The sequence below is a fragment of the Apostichopus japonicus genome, chromosome 2 (genome assembly GCF_037975245.1).
Source record: "Apostichopus japonicus isolate 1M-3 chromosome 2, ASM3797524v1, whole genome shotgun sequence".
In the NCBI taxonomy this organism is placed as follows: domain Eukaryota; kingdom Metazoa; phylum Echinodermata; class Holothuroidea; order Aspidochirotida; family Stichopodidae; genus Apostichopus; species Apostichopus japonicus.
The window spans coordinates 20787166-20803369 of NC_092562.1; the positions used below are offsets into that span (position 1 = coordinate 20787166).

Below are 16204 nucleotides of genomic sequence, written 5' to 3' on the forward strand. Positions count from 1 at the left end.
TGTTTATATATATATATATATATATTTATATGTATATATATATATATATATATATACATATGGTACTATTGGATAGAATATATAATCATTTGTCAAAGCATTGCTGCACTATCTTACTGTACTATCCAGAGCCATACATTCACAAAGTGAAATACTAAAGTATATACAGTATGTCAGTGTTTCTACACATGTGTACCTTCACAGTACCACAAACGATTTAATCACAAACTCGATTGCTCATCTTTGAAGAGCGACCATGATGGGAAAAGCAACATATTTACAGTAGCATTTTAGAATGTTGCCTAAAGTTGCTTTAATCTCACAGTTATGTTAAGGCTACTCCAGCTGAGCTTGGAATGCAGAAATTAGTTGATGGATTTTTGAAAACTATTTTCTGCACAGGTGCCCCTTGGAAATGGATTAGATGATTGCAAATTGCTGTATTTTACAGTATGTGTGTGGTTTTTGTCCGTTTCCAGGAGACCAACAGACCAACCAATCCCATGCAGTGTATTGTACATACTGGGTAACCTCTAGATTGCGCTTCACTTTAATTCAGGCTGTTCAATTGGCAAAATGCCAGTGGATTTCGCCGTTTGCCTGTCGATAAAAAGAGAGGAAAAAAAGGGCACAGTTTGCATTTTCCTGCGAGGAGACATTAGGAACATATTAACACATGATGATATTAACGAGGGGTAGAACAATGGTCAGTTAAAAAATGTCTGTATATACCTAACATTTTTAGCCTTGTACATTACTGTTTATGATCAGATTGTTCAATTGGCTAAAAGCCAGTGGCTTTCACCGTTTGCCTGTCGATAAAAAGAGAGACAAAAGGCACAGTTTGCATTTTCCTGCGAGGAGACATTAAGAACATATTAACACATGATGATATTAACGAGGGATAAAACAATGGTCAGTTAAAAAATGTCTCTACATACAGTACCTAACATTTTTAGCCTTGTACATGACTGTTTATGATCAAAGAATATTAAATAGGGCTGCTCTCGTGTAAGCCTGTTCAGTATATATCTTTATATGTGTGTAATACTGTATTTCAGGAAAGTAACGGTGGGAAATTGACGTTTAAAAGCCAATAGAATCTATAAGCACTTGTGATCATTAACAAGAGGCTCAAAGATGTGAAATACTTGGGCTGGCATACATGTATTAAAGCATATCTTGAGTATAATTTAATACTGTATGTATCATTGTAATGCATAAAGTGAGTCATCTCGGTCAAACAACGTACAGTATAAGCCGTTGATTTGACACCCCCGGAACACATGTATACAGATTATTTGCTCAGTAGCGATACAGTATTGTGGCTTGTACAGTACTGTTTGTGAGGGTACATGTTGCGGCCACCTTTCATGTCATTTACTTACATATTATATTTACTGTACTGATGTAGATACTGTTGTAGTGTTTGTCTGGTACAGAGTCATTGGGATGGAGGATTGTATTATAAAACATTAAATATATTTTCATACGTTATAGAACTATACATGCAGTATGATGTATTTTGTGAATATTCTGTAGTATTACAGTTGGCCCGAGGCATCTTCCTGTTACTGTACATGTTTCGGTTGATACATTAATGTAATTTGTTAAAACCTTTCTTGTTGCTCCTGAAGAGAATGTTGTATCATTTTTATGATTGTTTCATTTTACTTTTCATAGTTATTCATATGTACTGACATGCATCCTTTAACATGCTTACTTTATTCTGTGATCAATATTCGAACAGGTTAGGAAAAGTATCATCTTATTTTTTGCACAGTGAGGCATACAGTACATTAGATTTGAGGGTGTACCCGAAGGAAAATGCTTTCCACCAACAGAAGAATGCATTTCGTGTGCATGTTCTGTATCCTTCACAGCATGAACATAACAATTTGATAAACTTTGCAAGTGAAGATGTGTATATTTGTATTTGGCCTACATTATTCCAAAAGTGATCGTTAATAATGATCGTAAAGTCCATATACTGAAATGGGTAGTGTAATTAACAGATCTTTCAATCCCTGTCAAACCTCTGCTCTACTCTGAGATGAAGACACTTTTTTCCAGTATTCTCTCTCCTCGAAATCTTAGCAATCCTGCCTACGTTTTGCAAGATTTAATACATATTTCATTCAGATATTTATTATTACGCTTCTTTTTTTCTCTTTTCTCCTTATGTACAGGTTGTTGGCGGACACCTGGCAGCCTATGATGCGCTCTATAAACAGGTTTGACATTTCCTCTCAGGCCGTCGATTCCATTTGCTGATAAATGTAGCATTCATGTGTTTGAACATTCTTCACTGATGGAACGGTCAGGAATGTGATCAATTCTCATTCTAGTCAAAATATTTATTTCATACCTGTGTGACAAGTGGGCAGACTCCCTACCGTACAGTAGTACTCCACATAAAACCTAACTATATAACCGTAGTGTAGTGAGAAATCTATAATAGAGTGTACAGCAGTATTTCACCTTACTGTAACAAATTCACACAAGTTTATGGAATTAAAAAAAGTTATTTTCTGATTTTTGTTTCCACTAAAATTGTGAAGGTTTGTATGATCTACTTTCATACATTTACTTTTGTACCCACCTGTAGCACAGGTTGGTAACACGTTTTAGCATGTAGCATCACCCTTTGTATGTATTGCAAAGAGGAAATAAATATACTCTGGTTTTTGTCCCAAGAGATAGTACTGTAGATATAATGCTGCAAAAGAAGAATTTAGTTACTGCACAAATTCAGTGTATTTAAAATGTGTAAGAAAAATGCACTGTACTTTCCTAGAGCTGTGCTTTGAGACTCAAGAGATACAGTTATTAGATTGGTTGATTTTACCCAGTGGAGCTAATTAATGCTACATAGACTGTATGTACAGTATAGCAGCTCAGTTAGTTCATCTATCTGTCTGTTTTTGGTTTCAATGATAATCGTAACCTTTGCATTCATGATGGTGTATGTGTGTATGTCGGTGCGTGTGTGACGTAAACATGATATCTAAAGAAGGGAAATTCAGACCAATTTCATATGTAGTGTGTAGAAGTACCACATTGAGTACAAGTAGAACATTGTTTATTGTGGAGGTGAAAGGTCATTTGGGGTCACAAGGGGTCAAATTGTTAAAACCTTGTAAACACGGTATCTCTAGAAGTAAGCTTAGACAGATCTCATATTTAATAAGTATACAAACCACTTTGAGTATAAGAAGCCTGCAGTATTGGCCAAAGGTCATTTGAGGTCATCAGAAGTCAAATTTTGAATACCTTGTAAACATGATATCTCAATATTGGAAGCTTGGGCAGATCTCATACTTGGTATGAAGGTGTATCACAGTAAATGTGCCCTACTGGCAAATAAAATGTGCCCCTTTGATGAAGAACTGTCTTTTGGATATATCTTAAGCCTTTGTTAAATTTAATATTTTATTTTAATTATTCACGTGCACCATAAAAGTATTGATAGCATGCTAACACATCATATATGTTTAAGTGATATGGCCGGTGTGTATCGGTTTATAGCATAACGAGTGGTGGTTGTGGAATGAGAAAGTGCCCCTCTGATGTTGTGCCCCCCCCCCAAACTTTTTGGAAGCTTCGTACCGTCGTGTGTGGAGAGCAACTGTATCTCTTGGGTTAATATAAAGGGCTGTCACCGTTACACTCCTGAGGACAACGTGGAATGATTTTATTTCATCGTGTGTGACTCTACATTTGGTACATTGAAATCAATTGAGTCACCACTGTACAACTTGGCTGATGTTCTAGTCGCTTAAGACGGTGATTATAGAACATATCCATCGTTGATCTCTAGTTTCAGGAAATCACATACTTAATGGAAAAGACTGCCCAGTAGTAGTAGTATAGTAGCACAGCCTAAGCAGTGCACTTCCCCTGTTGGGAAGTTAAGTTAAGTTGCCAGTAACTCATAAAAAGCAGATGTGGAAATTTCCAATAACATGCCAACCAACACCTTACGCAAAAATAATTTAGATTTTGGACGAAAGCACTGTGGAATCTTTTAATATCATATCTTTGATATTCAGGGGTGGGCGAGGGGAATGGTAGGAGAGGGAAAGGGGTGGGAGAGGGGAGGGGTGGTAAGGGGAGGGGTGGATACGGAGAGTAGAATTAGGAACAGAATGACTTTATACAGCACTCTTGCTTTAAACAACTTCTTGAGTGGAGGGGGGGGGAGGGGGGAGAGGGGAGGGTGGGGAGGGGTGGATAGGGAGAGTAGAATTAGGAACAGAATGACTTTATACAGCACTCTCAACTTGAGTGTGGGGGGGGGGTTGTCTTCAGACCTTGTTATTATGAATGGTACTATTTTTTATCCATAATATTTTTTCAAAACATATCAATGGAAAAGAAAGTTTTAGAAGAAACCATTTTTTCTCTTGCCTTTTTGTCCTATAATAATGCCATGGATATATTGTGTAAGGATTCTTAACAGATAGCCTGGGAAACTCTGTGTGCTAGAGTTTCACAGCAACAATTTTGGGAAACTCACAAACTTGAAACCTATCACCACTATGGTACCTAGCGTTAACAGTTGTTTAAGACAACAGCTTGAGATTGCTTAATAAAGTGCAATTAATTTTGCAGAGATCGTGAAAAATCTTTGATGACAAAAAAAATCCCAACCAAAGTTGACATTTAAAATGGCAATCTATGGAAAGTTGTGTTACTTTTCAGTCTCTAGAAAAGGTTTATTTTCTTTTCATAAACAGGCTGATGTCAACGGTACTGGTAAAATACAGGCTGCAGCTGCTGCAGTGTTTTTGAAGAGATCGGGACTAAAGGAGCCAGTCTTACATAAGATATGGGAGTGCTGTGACAGGTTAGGGCGGGGCTACTTAGACAAACAGGTACAGTATTATAACATGTACAATTTTGGGCTGCTGTCCCCCCCTTTTGTTTTTTAAATGTTTAATTAAAGACTTCAGTTTGCCCAAATAACATAGTCCTTTGTGCTCGAAGTCAATGTATTTGAATAGTGTGTCAGAATGCTCTCGCTATAAATTAGCTGATTGTCCCTTGGACAACGTCAAGAATAGTTTTGGTCACTCGAAAAAATGAGCAAAGGAATAAAGGAAATGAACATATTGAAGAGAGAAATGAGTCTTCTCCTCGGTAAAATAGGGAAAACCAAATACAAGTCACCCTTGATGATAACTATAGAGTAAGTAGAATAAATAATTATGCTTCCTGTGAATCCTTGCATCATACAGTTTTTTTTTTCTCTCTTCTGACATTGTTTATTTACTGTGTACGAGGATCCATTAGAATTCCACAGGACGATGATCGACTGAAGTCATTGATCGGAAAATCATTTTAGGTCTACCTTAGTAGTATCGTGACTCTACCATAGTGGAAACCAATTAACACCGTCTGTGGCGATAGTGACTTCTTGGAAAATTAAAACCCACGGTGTCCGCTAGTTAGTCATTTTGACTAATTATTCTAATAATATCTAGCGTTTACTTTGCTCCTCACTTTACCTGACTCCCCACAACCTTGGCACTCTCATTCTACCATGCCTAGAATGAACTGGTATAAACCTTTAACACTGTGCACCCTCTATGATTGGCCCCCCCCTCCCGGTCAATGCCCTTCTCATTCTACCATCCAAAGTGCAAGCATCGTGTGTGCTTCGTCTGTATTTTCCTTAATTTCTAATCTCTAAGGCCCAAAACATAATAGATATACAATGTGATAGAAAGACTAAATGATAGAAATACTTTGTAGCATGTTACATGGGCATTGTATCACCAATGCAGGAAACTTTATGCTATGAGTTGTCTAATCTAAATGTAAAATGTCGTACAAACATAGGAAGCTGTCATTATTGACAGGGAAGTAACGACTCATTCTTTTGCTGACATGTTGAGATTTTGACATGTTGAGGTTTTATCAAACAGTGTGGAATATTTTGCCCTTTAAATAATGTGTCACGTTGTCTGCCACCAGTATATTCCATTAAACCACAGTGTGTATAAATATGTCTGCAACCCTACAGTATTATATAAGCATGATAAATTGCTTTATATTAGGTTTTTCTATCCTTATTATTATAGTCTCTTCCATATAGTGCTATTCCCTATTAAATTGGCAGAAAAATTGACAGAAAAAAACCCCAAACAGGGAGGTGATGGTCTCAATACTGTACATTTGATCATCTCCTTGGTATTTAATGGGAGAGAGTATCGTCAAAAAATTGATCTTTTGCAAATAGTTTGTTTAGACGTTGATTTGAAATACTCCATTGGCAAAGGAACAACTTAATGAGATCTTTATCAGTGTGTGTTCTGTTCACTATTGTTTACTTTCTTTTCATCTCTCTTTCTTTTTTTTTTTCATTTTGTTGTTTACTTCCCCAGGCCATGGTAGTAGCCCTGAAGCTGGTAGCGTTAGCCCAGATCGGAAAAGACGTGGACATGGCCCACATATCCTTGCCAGCCCCCATCCCGAGCATGGTAAATCAAGTTTTTCTCCTTTTGGTTTTTCTTGTTGTTCTTTGCTCCACACGTTTCAGAGTATGAGAACTATTTGAAAGGAAACTGTTCGGTGATGTAAAGGATGTAATGCAATGAGCAGATAGTTATGATTGTTAATTCAAAATTTTAAAGGAAGTTGTTGTCAATGGGCTGGATATATCTTCTAAATTCTCCCTTTTTGGTTGACGTCATTGCCGCAGATTAACACACTGGTACCTAATCCCAATCACCATACTACATACACACAGTGTACGTCATATTGGCATGTTCTCTGCATAAGCTGCATAAGGAAGTATGCTGTCGCCAAATTGGTTTATGTATCTATTGAATCACTCCCCTGTATGAAAAATAAAACATTGGACGGCATTATAAGTATGGAAGTACGTTCACATTAATAATATTCAAACACGTCTTCGATTCTGTATACATTTACCCAATACTGCAGATCTATGTGTTTCTGACATTTCATCCTCAGCTACGCAATTAGTACTCAGCTGGGCTGGTACTGTCACCTTTCTTAATGATATGTCACATTAGATGATTCAAACCTTAAAAGGAATCTATTGCATTGCCTCTAAGACCAAGAAGTACCTGGTATATTTTATACTGATATTGTGGAATTCACTTTTCTCCTAGCTTACCTGTCTCCCCACAACCTTAGCCCTCTTGTTGTATAGTGTGTAGAATTAACTGGTAACTTTTTACCACTGTGTGCTTCTCTATGGCCGGACCCTTCCTGTCAATGCCCTTCCTTCTCATTCTACCAGCCAAAGTGTCTAGGAAGGGCATTGACAAGAGGGGCCCGGCCATAGAGGACCCACAGTGTTAAAAGGTTACCAGTTCATTCTAGACATGGTAGAACGAGAGTGCTAAGGTTGTGGGGAGACAGGTTAGCTTGTCACTCGTAAATATCCAAACCAATAACTTTTGGAATATATTGTGTTAAAACCGTGTAAGCTAAATGATGACAATTCACTGAACCAAAAAAAGGAAAGTAAAATATCAAAACATATTATAGGAAAAAATGGGTAAAACTAGCAATTTTAAACGTTCAAAACACCTCCTGTAAACTACTAATTAATACTAAATTTGTAATCGAGCCGCCTTTCTTTGCGTAGATACTGCATATGTGTTATCTCTGTTGATGTGTGTATGTCATATATGGCTCAAGTGCAACAAATACATGTGTGCAATGGGTTGATGAAAGATTAAAAAGATGCAAAAACAAAGAAACAATGTACAAGTTAATATGAAATGTACTACGGCTGGAGGTGCCATGTGGAAGGACATTTTCAACATAGTCATTTATAAGTAACATTAAACAAGGGATTTGATGTATCTTATATGAAAGATTTAATTAATATCAAATAAACTAACTTTATGCCCAAAATAAAAATGTTACAAAATACTCACACAAAAAAACTAAAACATTTTTTTATCACTTTTAATGAAAAAACTCTATGGACTTGACGTAATGTCAGTGATCAAATTGCCTGACGTAATTTCAGTAGAAAAAAGGATCAGGAGGGACACTTAAGTCCCCATCAAGGACCCTATAGAGAGAGGGAAAAAACTGAAGACACAAACACTCAGACCCGATTACAATGCTTAAAGTGCTTGTCCAAAGCATTCTTAAACCCATTGACACTACTTGCAAGTACAACTTTCTCAGGTAAACCATTCCACTCATTCACAACCCTATTAGAAAAAAAGTTATGCCGAATATTAATCCTACTATGTGACTTTTGGAGTTTAAGACAATGACCTCTTGTACAACTACTGTTAGCAAACATGAAAAAGTCGGTAAAGGATAAATTGTTGAATAAATTAGCTAACCTGTAGAATGAATGTCAATTGTGTTAATACGAACATTGTACTGTCTTTGCTGAGGAGGAAGTTTCAAATTTGGTGGACTTCAAGAGTTGAAACTCTTTTCCTTGTACCAGTAACTTTTGTCATAAGAGTATTATTTGCCATTGTGGCTTAAATTTCTCTTCCTTTTTAAAGAAGATCATTTAACTTTCAAATTATTGTACCTTGTGGTAATTAAATTTTACTGGTAGAATTACACTAAAGACTTGCCAAATGCTTGGCAATATATGCCATGATTTTATGGCTGTATTTGGGTATTGGGAGCGGCTTTCAGGCAGGCCATTTTAGACTTTTGTCAGCACCAGTTTAACTGATTCTTTCTTAATACTTTGTCTGGCTACAAATTTATATGATTAACCAGACCATATTTTTTTTCACTCTCTCTGTAATGAAATAGCAGATAAAAATCTTTGAGTAAATGATACAAAAACATCGCCATCTAGGCATTCATTTATTTATATACATAATTATCAAAATATTCACTTTCTATCTCAGATCCTTGCAAGCAACATCCAATATTTCAGAAATCTGTTATTTTATTTACTATACCACCTGTCTCCACCAAGCTGTGCTTGCATGAACCTTTTGTTCTTGGCTGCAAGCCAAGATTTATGACAATTCTTGGCTATAAGCCAAGATTTACCGCAAGATGTATTTCCAGAGACAAGGAAGGAAAGGAAATGGGAGAGCAAGATGATGGGGTGTGGGGAGGGGGGTGTGGGGGTGGAAAAGAGGGTTGTGGTGGTGGGGTTCAAAGGACAGGATTCTGTGCGGGGAGGTGTGGGGGGGGGTTGGAAGGTAGGGTTGTGGTGGTGGGGTTCAAAGGATGGGATATCGTTTTCTTATTGGCTGGCAGTGGATTAAAGAGCAAAGTCTCCATGTTGGAACATAGAATCTGCTATAGGTTCTGCTGTGTCAATTTGCAAATCTGATTGTGGACATCTAAATATGCAAATATGGTTATGTAGATCAGAAAATGTACAAACCTGATTATGCAAGAACATTGCTCTGGAAAGTAATCAAAGTAAGTCGTCCCTAAACTGTATGTTTCAAGTTTTGGAGGATAAATTACAAGTTTGGAACATGATTCTGCTGTTTTGATAAAGTGTGGCAAATGTTGCAAACAATGAGCACTGCATACTGTACACACAGATATACAGTTTCAATCTCTTGAAAGTCATCGTATCTACTTTTGATGGTAGGTAGCACATCTTGTCACTGTAAAATTTAATGCAAGTTACCTTGTATTATCAAAAAATATTCTTATATTTTACTACATTAGAGAGGCGTTTGTTTACACAGTGTCTACATCAAACATGATTATGATTTTCTTAAATGCCAGGCAGCAGGGTGAAATAGACAGCCTATTTATCTTTAGCTTTAGGTATGTTGGGTGGGGCAGAGGGGGTTGGGGGGGTTTGTGTGGCTGGTTGAATATTTTGGTATAAATTGCTTGCTTTGCAGGGAATCATCCAGCCATGTTGATTTCAGGTTCCTGGATCATGAAATCTAATCTTATTCATTAGTAAACTGCTCCCTATTAGGACATTGAATCCTGTGACTTTGAAAACTTCTTTGAATTCCCAACATCATATACAGTTGTCTAGTAAATTGTTTGATCTAAATTTTTGACGATTGAGAATTTTAAAAATAGTTATCTTTTAGAAAACTAGAAAAAAATTACGAACTGCAGCAAGCGATATTTAGTTGTCCCATTATATCATACGATCACTTCAATCCTCCTCGGCTAGATTTTATTAATTGGCAATGTATAAAGCATTCAGTTTAAATGCAAGTTTCTGTTTTTGAACATTAACAATTTAACAACTCCCCCCCCCCTCTGTAATCTGTATTTTCATTTTCTCTTTTTCTGTTTGTTTTTTTGCCAGAGTGCATCTCTTCCTAGAACAGCTTCACCTCCTGTCGTGGTGGATAATTTGTGGGCTGTGACGGTGAGTGCTAATTAAAATAATTGTGTCAATCTTAATTGGCCAAAAACAATAGAAAATAAGCAAAACTTTGGCATAGTACAAGAAAATATCAATTTTTTAAGTTTTTTATGACAACAAACAGGAGGTACTGTTTCATACCAGGAAGAGGTTTGACATTCAGGTTAATTTCTTGAAGTGAAGAGGAAGTACCCCTGCAAAAGAGAATTGTGACAAGTCAAAAGTATACTCTGTCTCATCCAAAAGGAGTGAAAGTGTTTGTGACAACAGCCAAAAGGAGTGCAGTATTATGGAAAAATTCAGCCTAACTATCTGCTTGCCACAACAATTGTATGTGTCTTATTTCAAGACCCCTGCCCTCCACAGCTGACGCCACTCACACCCATTCCCCCCTCCCCTACCCTCCACGGCTGACACCACACGCACCCATTCCCCCCTGCCCCCATCCATATGGTATCAAGTTGTTCCGATACACAGCTGATTCGCATTCTATAGCTTGCAGCGATAGCTAGCTAAAATGGGTAATGCCAATCTTGTCATTCACTTCATGTGGCATGCTACTTGTTGTATAAATCACCTCATAGGAATATTTTGGTGCTATTTTCTGCATGGTAACTTCAACTCATATTTGATGGTTTGTTAACATATCATCATTCTGTACAGTATACACACATGTATGCATCATAGGGACACTATTGTGCCTAGTTTGGACACATAAAAACTGGTTTGTTCACATTGAATTTCCTAAAATGGCCTAGAGAGATCATTTGTGAACTTTTTGACATTTCAACATGTCGTAAATTAATTGATTAAATTGTGATATGAAACAAACTCTGTCTGTTTTTGAAAGTTGTTGCAACACTTTTTACTGAAAGTACAAATTAGACAAGAATAGCTTTTCAATCTCTGCTTCAACATAGGATAAAAGTACACTATTACATTTTTTGATGAGAGGGAACCTTTTTGATAAGAGGGAGTGTCAGTGATTTAAAGCACATCTTTCTATTTTCAGTTTTAAGTTGTTGTTCTCTTTACTTTCGTAAATCAGTACATTCTTGCATTCATGGAGCTGGACAGATGAAACTTTCTATTTATAAGCTTTGTTCTTTAAAGTGAGGTTGTTTGGGCCTGTTTATATGTTTTCATTATTCTGTAAATTGAAATGGAATAATACTTGCTTATCTGGATCATACCCAGGTATATCAGAGTAATCTGTTGTGTATGCAATCTCGGTGTTGTTTTAGTTATCAAATTACTAGTTTTAATAGAAGTGTAGGTGAGACTTAATAATTTACATCAGTTGTGAGACAAATAATGCTATAGTAGTTACAGTACTTGAGAGAAAAATATGCAGATCTTGTAGGAAGAACACATGGGTTCTGTTATCGTGGAAGTAAAGTACAGCTAGCTGTAGCTAGATCTTGCAGGAAGAACACACATGTTCTATCATCCTGGAAGTAAGGTACAGCTAGCTGTAGCTAGATCTTGCAGTGAGAACACATAGTTTTTATTTCCTTGGAAGTAAAGTACAGCTAGCTGTAGCTAGATCTCGCAGCGAGAACACATAGGTTCTATCATCATGGAAGTAAAGTATAGCTAGCTGTAGCTAGATCTTGCAGAGAGAACACACAGGTTCTATCCTCGTGGAAGTAAAGTACAGCTAGCTGTAGCTAGATCTTACAGGGAGAACACATAGGTTCTATCATTGTGTAAGTAAAGTACAGCTAGCTGTAGCTAGATCTTGCAGGGAAAACACACAGGTTCTATCATCGTGGAAGTACAGTTAGCTGTAGCTAGATCTTGCATGGAGAACACAGATTCTATCATCATGTATATAAGTAAAGTACAGCTAGCTGTAACTAGATCTTGTAAGCAGAACACATAGGTTCGAAGTAAAGTATAACTATCACAATATACATATTTAGATCAGATGTACAGTACACATTCTTACCATACTGGCAACTCTCAGATATGACCATACTGTGTACATGAAAACAGAGTGAAAAGCAATATACACTTTACTTTATAGTACTTGATACTGGTGCTATTTGCCAAATCACATTTTGTATTAATTAGCTTAAAGCTGCTTCCCTGTCAGTGTTTAAAGGGTTAAAATCTTGTCCCTTTAAATGACACTTATTTTGCTTGAACTCTCAAGTTGGGTGATAGGTCAAAATTAACCCTGCTGGCTTAGGAAATGCGAAATGAGAGGTTCTTTGCACTCAAGGATTATTGGTTTCAATCGGGAAGCTTTCATTTTTGATATTATACACCTAATTATCAGCTACTGAAGTTGTGGGGGTGTGAAAGTGTTCTCTCCTCTGTTTCATTTTGTACATATATGTATTTGTGTATTTTGAGATCATGATGTGAATTAATGCAGGATTTTGGGGTAGATTTAGATAGGGTACAATGTTTTATCCTGTAGATGCTAACATCCCAGACATAACACGATTGGTCAAGTCTTATTCAAAATAATGAAGTGAAAGTCACACATGTTTTGATTTTTTTTTCTGTTTCAATGTGATTTTCACATACAGTATATATAGTTAATAGTGAAAATGAATTTTAAGTGTTTGGGTGACAAGTTTATTCATTATGCCCACTCTGGTAGAAAATTTGAAGATGTTGCCTTGGTTCGATGAATTGCAATAGTTTTTTGGAGAAATGCTCGTGTCGGTTGATAAAAATTATTGAACAAATACTATGAACAGTTGCTTTCTGTAGTTTCATCATCTGAGTGTCTGTTGAACTTTGAAAAGACTAATGACACATGGCAAGCACATGGAACTGTGACTCAACAAAGCACGAAAGATGAGTGCATTCTGCCCAAGGTGTTTTAGTCCACAATCTGTTATTGCAGTTACTGTAATTGATATATTTGTTAGACCCATCATGTATATAAATTACGTACCTGTTTCAAGTTCTGGATGTGTTGGAGTGTTAAAGCATGGAGGTGAAAACAGTCATCTCGCCTTGTCATTAATAAATTTCTTTCCACGAGTATTCAACTGTTCACAAAGAAAGTGGTTTAGCATAATCTGTTTGAATAGAAATTTCATTTCGAATCCTGTACACTTTAGCCTAAACTCTTTCAACTGTCATTGCAAGTCCTGCACATGGTTGCTAATTTTTTTTTTTTCATGTGTAAAAGTAAGTTGGCCTGACGTTTCGATCCTAGCAGGATCTTCTTCAGAGGCTTTTTTTTTTTTTTTTTTTTTTTTTTTTTCAGTCGGAGAACTTTAAGGCCATGAACTTTGTTTGTGAAAATAGTTAGAAATGTCTGTGTGGCAAATTGGGTCAGTGGAGAATGTAATCCATAGTAACATTAAGGACTATGGTTGGGTGGGAAAAAAACAAAATTTGCAACAGTTTTATGCAAAGTTGTCTGGTTAGGAAAATTGAAGGCAAACTTTGGCAGAATAATAATATCATTTTTTTTTTTCACGACCCAGGATGTAAATGCTAGTTTCGACACTTGACTTTTTTTATGGGTAAAAGGTCATGTAAAGAACGTGAATAATATAGATTCAGAGTTTTCAAGAAATAAAAACGATACTGTGACGGAAAATAAACATTGTATGTTTAACATGTTATAAGTTATTTACACTTGTACGAGACTATTTTCTTGTGTATAAAAGGGAACAGTTAAACTGTGGAAGCTCTCAATTGCAATAAGAATTTTCTAAGTTGTTTGTTCATTACAAGAATCTCTATCGAAACAGACCAGTGATATTTGCTGGTTTTGCTATTCCTTTAAGATAACTCTATGTATGGAGCAGGTTTCTGACATTTGTTGCCATGTACCTAATGCATGTTGATCATAATAATTTTTCAAATGATTAAAACTGTTTTGTCAACCAGCTCTAACGGAGTAACTAACAATTTCAGTCTATATGAAAAGTTTTGTCACATTAAGCGTTAACTATTCACAAGAGCAAAACTTGGATAATGGCAAATTTTTCAAGTTTTCAAGTTTTTCTGCAGATTTTGACAAACCCACCCCCCCCCCCCCCCCCCCCCGAAAGACAACCAGTTGAGCTAAATGTGACCTTGTCGTGTGTAAGATTGATTTTAATGTGGGGTTATACCAAAATATCAAAATTAATAAAATAATAATATCTGATATAAGAATATCTGAGTTTTGAAATTTTCCTTTCATTTGGTATCAGTGATAAGAAGTGAGAGTTTTTTTGGGTGGTTTCACTCTGCTGTGTTGTACAAGCTTGCATACAGCCTCTATTAATGCACTGGCATCTAACATTGCAGAAAACATCTGTTCCCAAATTAAAAGTACAAAGCATTAATGCAAATAAACCGAGTCGAAGGTTGGTTTTGTAACAAAGTTCAAGAGATACTTGATAATTTTCTATACTGCTTTATTCCATAAATGCTTGCCAGTTTAGTTCATGGTGAGTGGTGAGTAGTGGTTTGAAGTGCTTGATGATGTAGCCATCTGGGGTAGGATGTAGTTATCTGTGTTCAGGAAAATTTTCTTCCACATTGGAAGTTTAGATGACATACATTTTTCTCCTCACCCTTATTGTCAAAAGGTTTCAGCCTTATTGTACATGTTAACATTCACATTCACAGCTGTTTGGTTTTTCACTAGTGCCTTGCAGGGGCAGTACAGCCTGTCATTTGTAAAGAAACCTTGACAAAAATGTGGCAAATCTACAATGAACTGGTTTGTGTGTGTGTGACAGTCAGTGCAGAGTAGTCACATAACTCCTAATTGACAGTAGCAGTCAACACACATCAATGGTACCCTCATCCCTACTACTTCTGTAGTAACCTAGTATAACCCTGGTAATTCCTTTAGCGTAACCCTGGTAACCCTTAAGCACTACCATGGTAACCCTTTAGCACTACACTTGTAACCATTTAGCACTATCTTGGCAACCACTTAGCACTACCCTGGTAACCCTTTAGCACTACTGTACCCTGGTAACCATTTCTCTCTGCCCTGGTTACCCTTTAGCACTAACCTGGTAACTGTTTAGCACAACTCTGGTAACTCTTTAGCACAACCCTGGTAACCTTTTAGCACTACCCTGGTAACCCTTTATCACTACCCCGGTAACACTTTAACACTACCTAGGTAACCGTTTGACTCTGCCCTGGTGATCTTTTAGTACTACCCTCGCAACCATTTTGCCCTACCCTGGTAACCGTTTATCTCTGCCCTGGTAACCTTTTAGAACTACCCTCCCAATGCTTTAGCGCTACCCTGGTAACTTTTAAACACTACCCTGGTAATTCTGTAACACTTCCCAGGTAACCTTTGAGCAATGCCAAGATATCATATATTTTATCAAATTAAGGTTCCAACAGTATATGTGTGAAATTGAGATTGTTCGCTATATGTTGTCTGCCTATGGTAAACACGTCTGCTGAAAGTAATACCCTTAAACAAGAAAAGAAAAGAAAAGGGGGGAAAAAAAGCAAAATAAAAGAAAGATCCAAAAAGTACACAATAGAGATGGTTTGCTATGAAGTATTTTTGACAATTAAGCATGTTCAGGAGGCTTGCATTTTGCTGTTATAATATTACAGACATCCCCCGGAAATCTTTACCCTCGTTGCAGACAGTTCTGGAGAAGTATGTTAGAATCCACAGCTTAGGTTTCACATTATCACAAGAAAACAGGATATTTCTGAAAAAGAAAATATATCATTTTGATTCTCTTCCAACTGATTAAGTTTGACTTCCTTGGAACACAATACCCCTTTTGGTATCAATTTATGTTGTTCCTGGTTGACAGGTATATAAAGAAACAGGACAAAAAAGCCATCCAAAGGTTCTAATTCTGCTTTCTAGAGAGTATGATCTCTTGTCTTGCAGTAACATATATATGCAAGTTTGATATTCTCTAT

General features: G+C 36.6%; 1 protein-coding gene across 5 annotated transcripts in view; it reads left to right on the plus strand.

Moving 5' to 3' along the window:
- The window catches only part of LOC139981701 (epidermal growth factor receptor substrate 15-like 1), a 65236-nt gene that overhangs the window by 14733 nt on the left and 34299 nt on the right, over window positions 1-16204 (plus strand). For all 5 annotated transcript variants that reach the window (XM_071994304.1, XM_071994308.1, XM_071994306.1 and 2 more), the window contains exons 2-5: window positions 2190-2234; window positions 4740-4877; window positions 6390-6485; window positions 10268-10330. In XM_071994304.1, the coding sequence (XP_071850405.1) occupies window positions 2190-2234; window positions 4740-4877; window positions 6390-6485; window positions 10268-10330 (342 nt within the window). The remainder of the gene's footprint in view (window positions 1-2189; window positions 2235-4739; window positions 4878-6389; window positions 6486-10267; window positions 10331-16204) is intronic.